Genomic DNA, 14,080 nt, shown 5'->3' with positions numbered 1-14,080 from the left:
GTGCCAAACCTAGGTCAGATCTACAGAGTATATAATGTGGACGCTTAGAAAGACAGACAGAATTTATTGTCCCTCAAACCTCTGTCCTGTGCGTTCAATGTAATGCAATGCTAACTCATGGCCCTAACGGTTGAAGCACTTGGAAGACCTAGCGAATTGCAACCCTAATCATATCTATCGAGCACCGAGATCGGAGTCCCCAGTACAGGGCCCCTTCGATGGCAGCACAATAAGCGCCGATCGAGCTGGAGCTATCCGGTGGCGGCGGCGGCTCTGGGCACTGTTACTATCAGGCCGACCGTGAGCGGATTCGACTAGCAGAAGCATGACTGGGCTGCGGGAGCTTCGGAAGACCGATTCGAGCAGGTCGGTCGAGTTTTGAGACTACGTTGACCGCATTCAATTTGCCGGTAGGCGAAACGACACCCGAGTGGCTTACTGGTAATAGTCCCCAAAGCTTCCGTCTGCGGGCCGCCGAAGCGCCCACCCCGGCTATGTTACTATCAGGGGGTTCCGTATCCGAATCAACTGCTAGCAACCGAAGTTCGGTACGGGGATGCTTCGCATCGTAGCGGGGTCTAGACGGGCGCTTCGGGGTGAGGTACACCAATCGTGCCTGGTCGGGATAAGTGACAGTATCCTGTCAGCACGACTGAGGTGAGCTAATTGTAGAAACTAGATCCGAAAGTTGAAATATGGAAACAAGGGCGACTCTTCCAGCTCGGTAGAACAATGATACAAGGTCACAAGGAGATAAGGAAATGTGCACCCAATGAGGCGTGATCGCCAGTGATCACGAAAGTGAGCGCTCAACTCCGAGCCGAGACGTCCAGATTAGAATCGGCCGAGTTTCTGGTGTCTTGCTGGCAGTTTGAAAAGCCCAGAGGGAGTTGGGGACTAGGTCATATCACAAATGTTGGAGAAGAGAGGATACGTCGTCCAAGGGCGTGGTTGGGAGTTGCGTGTCGACATTTGATTCCCCTGAGGCGGGAGGTGTCCGGCCTAATTAGGCCGAGGCCAGTTGCATCAACAAGTCGGCGTTCTTGATGAATTTAACGCGATCTTCGGAATCCGTTTCAGTATTGACGGTGCGCATACGGCCGATGATTTCGACGGTCTCGGCCTCGGAACGCATTAACAGCAGACCGAAGAGTTCTTCAAAAAGGGTGACGCGACGCACCAGTCCCTCATGCTTGGTTTTGAGGGCGGCAAAACGAGTAAAGGCTGGGCCGGCATCACACTCACACCGATCACGGCCCATACCGGCGCATAAGGAACATACGGGACGCTGGCCATCGCACCTGGATTTCCTCCGACGATATGTGGTGCAAGCAGTCTTTGTCAGGGGACGGCGTCTGAGCGCACTCGAGACAGTTCCGGTCCTGCGGGTAGAATCTCTCGTAGAGATTCCGTCGTAGCCTTGAGCGCAGGAATAACACGGGCAGGCCTGGCGGGCGACCAGGTTCGCCAAATACTGACTGGTGATAGGAGCGCGTCATACTGCTAACCTGTCATCCGGGACGATTTCTTCTTCTGCTGGAAGGGTTTTTTTCCTGGGGGTTTTCTCCGAGCTTCCTCCGAGCTTTGATTTATCGCTCTGGAAATGTGCCGTCGTGTCGGTTTGGTCGACTCGATCCCTGAAGACATTGAGATGCTGCCGCATGTGATGGTTGCGGATGGAAATGCTTTGGAGAAGCCTGTGAGATAAGGGCATTACGAATTGGAACAAAAGGCTGCCATAGCTGTGGCTGCACGCTATTTCTTTTGCTAAATTCCCGCACTCACGTGCATCCGTCGCTAGGTACTGGCGCTGGCGCTGGCGCCGGGCTGGAGCTCGGATTGTTTCGGCGCCGTCAGCATGCTCACATAGCGAGCCTTCCGACCGAGAATGAGTAAACCAGAACGAAATATCAAACCCCGGAAGTGAGGGGGTGAGAGGGAACAAAGGGTGTCCCTGGCGATGCAAAACAAATATTAAAAAACAGGAAATGCCAGTTAAGGCTTAGGTTATGTTAAGCCATCCATATTTGTCCAAATCCCATAGACTCTCGTCTAGCCATGGTGGCCAGGCCAGGCCATCTGCTAGGGACATGCAGCTATGCCATCCGTTCAGCTAAGGCCAAGGCAAGGATACCGCAGCAAGCCAGCTAGATGCCGCCATACCTATCGAAACTTTGCTAAGGCGTCGGGCACCCTCTGCCTGTTGATGTCAGCAGGTCCCCCCCCAGCGACGGAGAAGCCGTTTTTTAAATAGACGGAGAATGCGGCCAAGTAGGGACATGGGAGACAAAGAGCAGCGAAAACAAAACTCAGTCGACTAGGCATGTCGAGTCCAGACGAGGCGGCTTCAACGCTGACTGATATCTTAGATCAGACGCCATCGGCATCCGCAAGTCTTTAAGTAAGGACATGTCTCCGTCCTCTGACACTGTCCAAATGCGCCACTCTGGCATGTCCGGCTGTCTTTGCCAGAAGCCCGCGAACCTCGTCTTCGTCCTCATCTGCTTCACCCCTATAGAAGAGAGCTGCCTACATTCAGGAAAACATATCTCCTATCAATCATACACCTGTCTCTCACAGAACTATCGCTGTTTTGTTGCTCAATTCTGCTTAAGATCCGTAATTATTTGCCTCTCTTTCGCAACAATAGTCGGGTAATCTTCGAGTTTTAAGTACCCACTGTGAGATGTATATGCTTAGCTTGGGCTAGTTTACTCAGCTCCTAATTTTAGTCTAAAAACTTAGTTTTCGAAGATAAATATTAGCGGGTACATCGCAATCTCTGGTGAAATGATTAAATTTATGCAGTTGGGAAATTCGTTATTGATGTCAACTTACAAATAAAGGAAGACTTTCTTTGTTCACCAATCTACTTGCCGTACTGAGTTCCCTCTTCTATGGAACATTGTCTATGTTAAAGCTGTCGTTATGTTCCGTCTTACTTTCTTGTTTCTTTTCCTTGTAGCAATTGCGTCTGGAGGCCTGATCCACCCTCGGGATTCAGGCAGTAGTGTAGCGGCTACGCTTAGCTCTCAAACGGACGATGCGACTTCACACCCACACTACACTCAGACAACCAGACTTCAACCCCGCGACGATTCATCAACATATACGCTAGTCAACGACGCAGCTCAGGCGGCTGGCAAGACTCTTAAAGACGGCAAGTGGTACTATTTCATGCTTTGCCAAATTTCTTCCGAAGGCAGTTGTATTCATTACATGTTTCTCGCCGGCCAAGTCAGCATCACCACAGAAGGCCGCAATTTCTGGGGAGAAGTGTGGCATGTGAGATGGGAGAGGGAACCCGATGAGAAAGAATGGACGCTGGGCAGATTCGACTTCGCCAGGCGTTCCAATCAGAAGGTGTTCTGGGGAGGCAAGACAACAGAAAGCAAGGTCTCAGAGAGTAATCTACAAAGGCTAAGTACGTTGAAGCAGATTCGGCATCCCTAAACTGAGAGATAACTAACATCGGTTTTAGGCGACAAATGGCTTAACAAATACCGCTACTGTCGCGATTCCGAGAATGCTAGGTGCAGGGGTTATTACTCTTATTTAGCCTCAAAAGCGTCGCCTAGTCTTTGGTAGACATACCAGTGATCCCACATCAGCCATCGCAGCATTGGTGTCATACACAGCACAGCGCGGGCGACAAGACATCCATAATCACAAGAGAGGTTTTGTGGTTCGAGTCGCGATACCTGCGTAGGCTACAGATAACGTAGTGGAAGAAAACATGTACTGCCTAGACAAAGACACAGAAAACCTGTCCTCTACGAACAAGGTTTTCCTCTCTATAGTTAGTATAGACTTGAGATTTTATCAAGTTGATAACTATCAACAAGACTTGTCGGAATTGACTCCGTTCTCAAACGCGAAGAACTGTCAGTGCAACCCGCACTACACCCGCACCTGCTGCAGCTCACTCACTCACTTGCAACCTCTCACATTCCCAGATGCCTTCACATCTAAGCCCGGCAAACTACTGATTTTTTCAATGGCCCCTGATTCTCACCCTTCCGCCCTTGCCCAGCCAAGACTCAGATACTTGAGCTGTGTAGCGGCGAGGTGATAAAGCTGGCTGAGAGCGCTAACTCAGGCAGCTGGTAGGCGCTCTACCTCAGCCACAGAAGGCCGCGCATAGCCACTAAGCTGACCTCCTGCGACAATATATATATATAAATCCAAGGTTTCCTGATGTGAGGCTGCTAGCTGCCATGGCATGTCACCCTTGCTTACTTTCCATTACTAGCCCATTGAAGGAAAGACAGCTGCGACGTGGAGGGTTGCATCACACAGAATGTATTACGAACCCTGGATTGACTGTTGAATCATCATTCGAATGATGTCATCCACTGGCAGGTCCTTGCTGAGGCGAAAAGGGGTTTGAAGCTAAACAACTTGCCCTTTGTCTCTTTACCCTTATTCCCAACTGTATAGGGTCGGGCCGCAAGAAAGCTTTCGTGGCGCGGTAGCGCGCGGGTTGTCTTTGCTCACCACGATCACAGGCTCTGCTGTATCCGCCATCGTCGGTTGCGTCACGTCACACTGCAATCGGCAAACGGCTTGCTCACGGCCAAGCTAGTGAACTGAGAGATTAGTCTCATGTGCGCTGTTTCTGCGAGTACATATAGAGGAAGGGGTGTCTGGCATGAGAAGAGCACAGCAACATCAGATGCTTGATTGATTGATCTAAAACATATTAGGCAGATCTCGCTTTTGGCCGCAGCATGTCAGACGGAACTTTCCATCACCCCACATTTGTCGCCTACCGCGATTTCTGCCATCCCTCTCCACTTTGTATTTCAACCTTACTCTTCTTTGTCAGCTTCTCAAATTTCCGTCGTTACGGTCCTTACCACTTTACCACTTCGCAGCCATCTGATGTCGCTGAGCTCTTCTCATGCCAGACACCCCTTCCTCTATATGTACTCGGTGCCAACGCACTTGGAGTTCTGGTATCTCGGGGTCTTACCGGACTTGCTCCGATTGCAGGGCAAAAGATGCTGCCCTCAAGATTCGGAAGAAGCACTCCAAACTGTCCGATTTTGGTTCCCTGAATGCGCAGAATTCCCCTGCTCAATCTGCGCCGACGCCAATTTCCCCGCCGATTTCTCAACCCATTTCTCAAGTTCAGCAAGTTGAACTACCTCCTGATCCACCCCAATCTCAGTGCACTGAATGCAAGCGACCTGGGTATCCGCTGATTGATTAATTCCTACTCGGTTTTGGCCGCTTTAGTCAGCAGCTCTGCCCGGATAGCGGGGTTTGGCTAACGGCCGACGCGCTCCGTGTATTAATCCGCAACGACCCACTTCGCCAATACAAAATACTAACCAGCTATCTCCAAATCTCCCACTTTGCTCTCCAACCTCAGCTACCCTTAGCTACTACCTCGTATAATTCGCGGTTCTCTACTAATATACATACGTATCTAGGCTCTATTAAAGTCTTCCTCCTTGTATAACGGTTCAGCGTACTTATAATCTCCTCCTAATATTCAGCTTAGTCTAGTTTACGACTCGATCCCGTATTGCCCAAGGATCTCGGGCTGTTCTATAAATCGGATTACCTTAGCGGCTACTTTACGCCGAATTCCTGGCGCCGGAGTTATCGAAACCTACGGCATCGCAGCAGGATATGCGATACCGTTTATCGTCCTTCCCGGCATTAGCAATTAGCGCTGGTTATGCCTGGTACTCCTCGGCTGAAGAGGAAGTCCTGGAGCCCGGTCTTTTCCGAAGGTAGGGAGATGCCCACGCGTTCTTTAATACTCCCCACTCAGAAGGTTTTACGGCCCGACTTTTCGCCCGGGTAATAGTGGTTGGTAGTAAACACAGACCCACATACCTCGGATGACATGACTTTGAATAATCGGCGCAAGCGTTATTGAGGCAACATGAATCAAATGCGATACCACGTCTGAAAAACAAGACAGAACGTATTGTCAATATTCCACACGATTTCGTTTAAGTTTGTTCCCTGTTGCACATCTCTTTGACCACAATGGAAGACGAAACCGCACTTCTACGACGATAGCTTCGTGAAGCTATCGTACTCGCGAAGGCGTCACTACCACAGACACTTCAAAAGTATCTCGCATCTTGTCACTCGCTCAGCCTCGCCATTAAGGTGGTGACCGATCGCACCTTAACTACGTAAGGCGGTACGACCAACCCGACCGGCCAGATTTTCCCTCGACGAATCATTCCATGGGATCACTTCGCGACGGGGCAAGAGGAGATATGGGATCAACTCTCAAATTCCCGCACGTTCGCTTCGAGACCCGTGTTTCCATCGCCGCATCAATTAGACTACGTCATGTCTTTGATCAGCCCGATCAGCAGTGAGACTGGCCTCCGGAACTTCCAGCGCGATACGGTCGAGAACGCGGTTCAAAAGCTGGTTGGCGAGGCAAATAGCAACACGCGACTCCGAAGTGACATCGGCTTGTAAGGGACTGTGACTTTCGAGAGTCACACGAACCTCGGACAGACAGACGAAGCCCTATCCGACCCTATGGAGCAAATGTCCATCGAGTGGGATGGTGCCGACTCTGCGGAAATAACCTCGAGACTACCGAGCCGCAAGCCCCGACGAAGAGCTAGAGGCAAGGGCAATCGGGCAGATCAGTTCTGCATATACCGCACCTCCGACGGCCGAAACCTTCCGGCCCTGGCGATTGAGTACAAGGCACCGCATAAGTTGCGACGCGACGAGGTCGTCACCGGTTTAGAGTCCGAGATTAGACCGGAACGTGACGTAATAGGTAAGGACGGTGAGGTGTTTGCGTTTGCATCGAGATCGCTCGTTGCCGCTATTGGGACCCAGCTCTTCTCGTACATCATCGGCAAAGGCATCCAGTATGGATATGTGTGCACAGGAGAGGCATTCGTCTTCCTACATATTCCTGATGATCCTACCATCGTATATTCTTCTGTGCGCGTGCCTAACCTAGGCGTTCTTGATGACGACGACGAGAACAGGCTCCATGGCACAGCTGTTGCGCAGGTCTTTGCGTTCATCCTTCAGGCCCTGCGTGCTGAGCCGCCTTCACTTTCCTGGCACGATACTGCCGCGGGTTTCGACACCTGGGCTGTAGAGTACGACGACGTGCTAAGAAACATACCCGAAACAGTGCGTAAGGGTAAGGAAGCGCGCGCCCCTCCGTACAAGCCCCAACGCTGGCGAGGGTTCAAGCGCTCGCCGATTCAGACACGGTCTCGGTGCAAGCGATTCGACAGCAACTCAGAGCAGCGAGATGATAGCGGTGACGATGAAGAAGGGACACCTCCTTCACGCACGCCGACACGATCGGTTCTCAGTGGCGGAAGGGCTCTCACGAAGTCGAGTGCGGACTCGGCCGGTATACAGGCCCAGGAAAACCGTCTTTCTAGCCAAGGGAAGCAAATAAACATAAAGGATCGTCAGTTCTGTACGCCGCAATGTCTACTCGGATTAGTGAACGGCTGGCTCCCGGACGAACACTGCCAGAATTTCCAGGATCACGGACATCAGCACCTAAACCGACTGGATTTCCTCCGACTCATCCGTATTCAACTAGCCAAAGACCGTGGTTATGATGCTGACGTCGTACCACTTCACCTGTCCGGCTCAACCGGCTCACTTTTTAAGGTTAGGATGTCCTCCTATGGCTACACTTTCGTCGCTAAAGGCGTTGAGACACTCGATCTGGCTCGCCTTCGCCATGAGAATGAGGTGTACGATCGACTCCGCTCGATTCAGGGAAAACATGTTCCCGTCTGCCTGGGACGGACAGATTTAACCCTGCCGTTGTACTACGACAGTGGCGTATACAAGCATGTCTTATTTCTCAGTTGGGCCGGAACGCCTCTGTTTGACCCCACCAATCAAGCAACCAAAGCCGACACTGATGCAGTCACCCAGGCGTATAAGAACTTACATAGGTTAGGTGTTCTTCATGGCGACGCAAAGCTACGCAACGTGTTACGCAATCACAGTACAGCGGGTGGAGGTATTGTGGTGGTGGACTTTGAGCGCGCGGATTTCAGCCGCCGCTCACCTCTCGGTTTGCTCAGTTCGAACTGTCGAAACAAGAAGAGGAAGTAGGGGTTATTGGAGAAATCGACTTCATCAGAGAACCAAGGGAGTGAAAGATTTGCGAAAGAACTAGACTCCGTGGTGTGTCACATATCGGGGTCACATATCGGGACATGTGAACGCTACACAGCAGGAGACCGCTGTCAATGTGGCTAGGAAGGTGTGAGATGACTTAGTACGTGGGAACAATTTCAGTGTGGCGCCAATGAGAGGAGATGAAGGACTCGGATTCAAGTTGCAAGTCGGAGCAATTGACGTGCTTTGCGCTGAGTCTACCTGGGACTAAGCATAGATAGACATGATCGATCACACCCCTGAGCTGCTACGCCCGGCAGACTCGTGGGTTGCCCAACTGATTATCAAACTGTGCAATATGGAAATGCGAGAGAACAGACGCTGCAAATGACGCTCTTCCCACAGCCCTGCTCCGGCGCTGGCACGGCCCCACTTGCAACCGTGCATGGATGCGCTGCTACCGAAAGCCGCTCCGAAGTCAGATGGCCAGAAAGCCACCACACGCCCGATGAGTAACCACCCTTCCCGCAGCATCGGCCATCACAGGATCCAAAGAAAGAAAGCACGTAAATCAAGAGTTGCGCAGTTGTGCTCCGTATGCAACTTCAAGTGCTGCCTTAAGCAGACGAGCTGAAGAGGTCATACCCGTGCTAAGCCCTACAGCGAACGTTCTCAGCAGCTGGCTCCGAGGTCGGCCATAATTGCTCCTGAGGCCATGGGGTTGCCATGGTGCCTACGTCGCTGTGGGCTTCACGACGAGCACACGGCTATTCAATTAACACTTCGGAGTGTGTTGTGGCGCTGTCTTTGCTCCGATTTCAAAAATTTTGTTCTCGCTTTTGATCATGTTTTGGGGCTTCGTTGTTCTTCATCTGTCAGAATGCATGGCGCCAGTGAGTCCTGGGCGCGAAATGGGCGGGGAAGACGCCGTTCTCGGGCCGGCATTATCCCGTCTCTGATGGATTAAATGGTGAATTATGAGGGGCTCAGTTTAGGGAGTGGGAGATTCGAACAAAAGTCACGACCAAAACCTAGGTGCACGACTGATCTCTTCACTTGGTACTAAGCAGCCTGACAGATCGTTTCTGAGGTATTTGCTGCACCGTCATGCTGCTTCTAGACAGATTCACGCTCAACCGATCTACTTGTCATTGTACCCGGAGCTGCCACCTCATTCATTCGACTCCGACTAGCAGATGTTGTGCTAACGTTAGAGGATCACAATGTATTTCCCTTGTACCATTACATGCGCCTTTCATCGCTACACCAGTCAGACGAAGAAAGGCGTTCTTTACAGGTATGATGATATCATCAGACCTAAGCCTGCCCCCTTCCCTACAACAGGCTTTCCAGGCCACGAGGATGAAGAGTATATACGCTTATTATCAACACATCTGATAAAAACCCGGCTGATGCTATACCTGCTTCTGGCGCTTCTGTCCATTCTCGTTATCGTGATTATCATCCTGCAGCTTCCTTTTTTTCCCTTCGTTCTTGGGCATGGAATCTGCTCTGTTATTAGGGAATGCCGGGTTTAGAGGTGATTGCCACTCGTCAATCATGCGGGCACTTGGAGATGCGGACACTTTCTGGTCACAAGTGGATGACGGATCGGGGCTTGATGTTTGTGATGAATGTGGTGACAAGCCGACAGACTTGTCTCCTAACGACAGATATGGCGGCGGGAGCGGCGATATTTGGTCTGTTAGTGGTGCGACCTTGAGTATGCCGTCCAACTGCTCTGGATGCTCAGAAGACGCCTGATCGCTGTCACCTCTTTCGGCTACCACGACTTCATCTACACCTGGCGGCGGCAGATTCGTCTCCGGCGTAGGACAGTCGAACACCTTCCAAGAGGGATCATTCCACAAGTTCTCTTCATCCTCCTTCCAGTCTTCCCATCCCCGAGGTGAGTAACCCCCCCTCCATTGGCCTACGGCAGAAGTTTGACGACGATGCAACGATCATCAGCAGCGTCATGTTGGGTACCAGCCGAATTTATGGTGTCAAATTGCACACCACTTTGATCTTCTGAGCCTATGCTGAATGTTGATCCTGAAGCGGGGCTGTATTCATCGGCATACGGCGATTGGTATCGATGTAAAACACAATTTTGCCGGCTAGCTTCTGGATGGTAAGGAGAGGAGTCGCTGGTCCAATGTGGGAGGAAGAAGCCCGTGCGAATTTCCGCTTCAGTTGCACAGACTGCATTGTGTTGGTCTGGCATGCTAAAAGTTTCGTTGGAGTGATATAGATTTGGCTGGACAGTCTCGATATTCAATCCAAAGGGTGGTGTTATAAATATCTGGGATAGCACAGGAGCCAAATTTGGATCATCTGGCTGAAAAATGGCAATCAAATCGTCCTCCGCGGCGCCGATATCGACTGAATAGGTCATGGGCGAGCCTTGGCCGGCGACAAGAGTTTGAGTAGCTGTGCCGACCGCCCGGCCTGACGGACCCATCCGCACAACCACCTCGCCGGGAAAACGAGAGAATGAGGCAGTTACTATTAAGCGGTACCCTTCTGGAGATGGGATCCAAGCCAGCTGAGCAAAGGATTGCCAAGGAGATGTGAACTTCACTCGTCTGCTTGTTGTCAGGTTTATCCTCAAAGTTGCAGCTTACGAGGGCATTCTTACAACTTGAAATGATCGGTATTCAACCTCCAAACGTAGTTACATACGGGATAGGCAGACAAGCGAATGATTTCTGCTCGGATACTGATCATTTCGTGTTGCATGATATATGTAGCAACTTGGCCTGTTCCACCGAATGTTCCGTCCTGTTGGATGAATAGGATTTGCTGTTCTTTGCCCTCCGTTGTCAACAAAGCTCCGTAAGACTGTTTTACTGCCACTCGGACAGTTCTGTAGAGATGAATGGAATGCGCGTTCATGTTGATGCGTTCAGATGAAGACAACGAGTAGGCTCCGGCAGATTTGTTGCTGATCGAACCTCCGCCAATGACACTGGAGCGCGATACTATTTATGCAGACGCCATCGGAAAAGCTTCCCAGTCTTATACGGTGGTCTTCTGGTGTTGGCAGTAGAGTATGTAACTTGTTTTACAATTATTTTACCTAATCCGAGGTTCGGTTGCAATGATGATGGCTGAGAATTAGCCCGTGCGGCCAAGACGACCAGAGTCCCTGACGCAGGTTGAAGGCATGCGACCATGCATGCATTCATCTACTCTTCGATCATGCATTCATCATGCATTCCACCCATTCGCTCATCATCCCCCCTCAGTAATGAATAAGATCAGATGCTTTTACCTCGCATCCGCCGAAATGAGCCATTTCTCTCAGCTTTGGCTGTGGCGTGCATATGATTTCCCAGAAAACTGCTGCTTGACACCTTCTTAGGAAGAGTTGCGTGAGACTCGCGAACAGTTTTCGGTTAGAGCTAATGTTGGAGTATGTGTGATTGATATTCAGTCTCCTTAGATTTTTTTAATCCAGTGATAGGTCGTAAGTCTCTTGTATGCCTTCTCTACCCTTAGTGGCGGCCGCCTCGTATTGATAATCGAGTTCACTCGTGCAGCTACAAATTGGCTCTGGCCAATGGAATCGCGGCCTGCAAGAAGATGATGAAAGTTCCGAAACTGTCATCTCACTTGATCCACTCAAATTGAAATGACTGGCCAGTGCATTTGCCATTGATCACCCATAATCGGTTATGTGACCGTGATTGAAACTCGGTCTCTACCATTTGTACATGTATTGGTGAAGATACATCTTGGATGCATGGGAATGTAAAGATCACAGGTCTAGAGAGCAGCTTCAAAGCTATAGATGGCTTCTAGTCAACGGTAGGGTCAGGTCCAGACACAAGACGTAATGTGAAAAAAAGGAAAGAAAGATCGCGCTATGCTGTATGGCGCGTTGCCCTTGACACCACCCTGACAGGCGAAGTAAAAGCTTGAGATGAATAGATGAATCGGACACGAGTGGATATAAGATAAATGAATAGATGCGTAGTGGCACCATGCATGTGCACGGACAAGTCCCAAGATCAGCAGGGTGTACGTCGCTTCTGGTGAGTTCAGGTGCCACAAGGTCTGTTGTGTGCCAATCAACGAAACAGGGTGTCGCAGATCTTAGTGATAAAACCCTGATTCGTGGATTTTACTTGATCTTGCTTATCTCTAGCGAATTAGAGTTGGACTGATGGAAACCAAGAGCGGCCTTTCTCCTCATATATTCATTCATGTCCCATACACCCATCCATTCATACCCAGTCTTTATTCATGCTTTCATCCATCACTCCCTTGTAGCCATTTTACGGCCCGTATCATGGCTAGGCATATCGACAATCTTGCAACCTTTCTGGACCAGTTTGCGCACGGACTATCCGATGACAACTTGAGCAAAAGACTGACCCGAACAGCCATCTTACTTCGTAACCCACCATATCATACAACCGCTGCTCAACCTACGAGAAGTCGACACAAATCAGCTCAGAAGTGCCTGTTCACTATACGATGGGAGCTTGGTGACCCAACTTACTACCTATGTCTGTTTGCGTCCTCTATAACAGCACTCTCCACCGAGCGACGGGAGCTGAGTGAAGTTTTGGCAAAATGGCCTGGCAAAGACGACATCTCCTCGGCCTTTACGGGAAGAGCCCAGGCAATCGTTGAGAAACATCTAGCGGAAGAGGGATCGGAAGAAAGCCCCGCTCACACATCCTTCCAGAAACGCCGTCAGTCAATGACCCATCCGAGTCCACAACAGTCAGTAAACGATCCTGGGAGTAGGCATAAAAGAGCCAGATTAGATGGAGACTACAAAGGCTTGATGTCAGTTGGAAGGATAGTCACGCAGTCCCAGCAAGGCGAAGATCAAAGTAATATTCCTCAATTTCGTGAGGAATACCTCGACAACGCGTTCGACGAAAGTCACCAACTTCCTTTGGATGCACGAACTGAGGACAGTTGGCGTCATCAGAATGTTTTGATTCAAGAAAGAAGTGCATCTACTCTACTGGTCGCTGAAAAGTATCAGCCTTCTCAAGGACCCAAGGTTGGTGGAGCCGCAGGCATTGGGCGCGAAGTTGACATAAGTCATCAAGCCAGCGGCGACACTGGAATCAGGAGTCAATACGGGAAGGCAGAACGCAGTAGAAGCGGCGAAAGCGACGATGGCGAGGTCAGCGACGAAAGCAATGATAGTGATAACGAAGGAAGAGTCCCCCTTCTAGCTCCTGACAGATCTGCTCAAACAGCACGAACTCAAGAAGGTATGACACTACAAAAAACCCTCTAGCAAGCGGTGCTAATATATATGGTTCAGTTCGGCTCGATGGCAAAGTGTACGGGTTGACGGCGAGAGAAGGCATCCATCTACTTTCAGATCACATGTTTTCAGGTGAAGGCACGTTGACTATTCCTGTGCATGAAGGAACGTCCTCATTCATCACTTTCAGGATTTCGGGGAAAGCAGCTTTAAGATTGACAAAGAGTAAGAAACAGCTCATGTAGAAGTATCCTCGATTACCTTTACCTCGGCTACCTTACATGACCCATAGCAAACGTACTTCAGCCCAATCTGCCATGGTATTATGACAGAGTACCCTTCGTAGTCGCCACTTCCTACCATGGCGACTTGATCGTCATTGGAGTCGTGAATATACACAGCGTTTTGTTCTCCGGGTTCGATATGCATGTTGACTAGCAAAGCAACGGTACCCGCACTTGGCTCGCGCAAGTCCAGGTCTCGCAACTCCGGCCATTCCTTGGGGCCAGAACACTTTTTCCCAGTCTTCAAGCCAGTCAGCGATTGCCATTCTGCTCTCCGGAGCGTGCCCTACATCTTTCTGACACCTTTTAACAAGCTGTCTGATTGACGAAGTCCTCATACGAATCTTATTCATTCCATCGATCGTTGGGGAGGTGTTGTGGTTTTGTCGCAGGTCTTACGTTTCTCGCGTCGAGTCTTGCGTTGGATCGTGGTAGAGGCCAGAATGAAGACCTCGAAGAA

At 50.4% G+C, this 14,080-nt stretch overlaps 5 protein-coding genes across 5 annotated transcripts; 2 read left to right on the top strand and 3 right to left on the bottom strand.

Annotated features, from left to right (window-relative positions):
• Positions 1 to 1,006: 1,006 nt before the first annotated feature.
• On the bottom strand, positions 1,007 to 1,499 carry CORC01_14360 (uncharacterized protein; the record flags this gene model as incomplete). Its single annotated transcript, XM_022625971.1, has 2 exons — positions 1,007 to 1,224; positions 1,283 to 1,499. 2 exons carry the CDS (start codon positions 1,497 to 1,499, stop codon positions 1,007 to 1,009), a joined length of 435 nt encoding a protein of 144 aa, XP_022467524.1.
• Positions 1,500 to 6,321: 4,822 nt separating this feature from the next.
• Positions 6,322 to 8,091, top strand: CORC01_14359 (uncharacterized protein; the record flags this gene model as incomplete). Its single annotated transcript, XM_022625970.1, has 2 exons — positions 6,322 to 6,439; positions 6,500 to 8,091. The coding sequence occupies 2 exons, from the start codon at positions 6,322 to 6,324 to the stop codon at positions 8,089 to 8,091; spliced, it is 1,710 nt and encodes a 569-aa protein (XP_022467523.1).
• Positions 8,092 to 9,512: 1,421 nt separating this feature from the next.
• CORC01_14358 (uncharacterized protein) lies at positions 9,513 to 10,308 on the bottom strand (the record flags this gene model as incomplete). The annotated part of the gene is made up of 2 exons (XM_022625969.1): positions 9,513 to 10,030; positions 10,182 to 10,308. 2 exons carry the CDS (start codon positions 10,306 to 10,308, stop codon positions 9,513 to 9,515), a joined length of 645 nt encoding a protein of 214 aa, XP_022467522.1.
• A 2,086-nt stretch (positions 10,309 to 12,394) lies between these two features.
• CORC01_14357 (uncharacterized protein) lies at positions 12,395 to 13,366 on the top strand (the record flags this gene model as incomplete). Its single annotated transcript, XM_022625968.1, has 1 exon — positions 12,395 to 13,366. The coding sequence occupies one exon, from the start codon at positions 12,395 to 12,397 to the stop codon at positions 13,364 to 13,366; it is 972 nt and encodes a 323-aa protein (XP_022467521.1).
• A 207-nt stretch (positions 13,367 to 13,573) lies between these two features.
• On the bottom strand, positions 13,574 to 14,080 carry CORC01_14356 (uncharacterized protein; the record flags this gene model as incomplete). The annotated part of the gene is made up of 2 exons (XM_022625967.1): positions 13,574 to 13,887; positions 14,020 to 14,080. Coding segments are annotated over 2 exons (375 nt in total), but the record flags the coding sequence as incomplete, so codon positions are not given.

Source organism: Colletotrichum orchidophilum (assembly GCF_001831195.1).
Source record: "Colletotrichum orchidophilum strain IMI 309357 chromosome Unknown Scaffold_276.1, whole genome shotgun sequence".
Lineage (NCBI taxonomy): Eukaryota > Fungi > Ascomycota > Sordariomycetes > Glomerellales > Glomerellaceae > Colletotrichum > Colletotrichum orchidophilum.
This window is presented reverse-complemented; position numbering and strand designations above follow the sequence as displayed.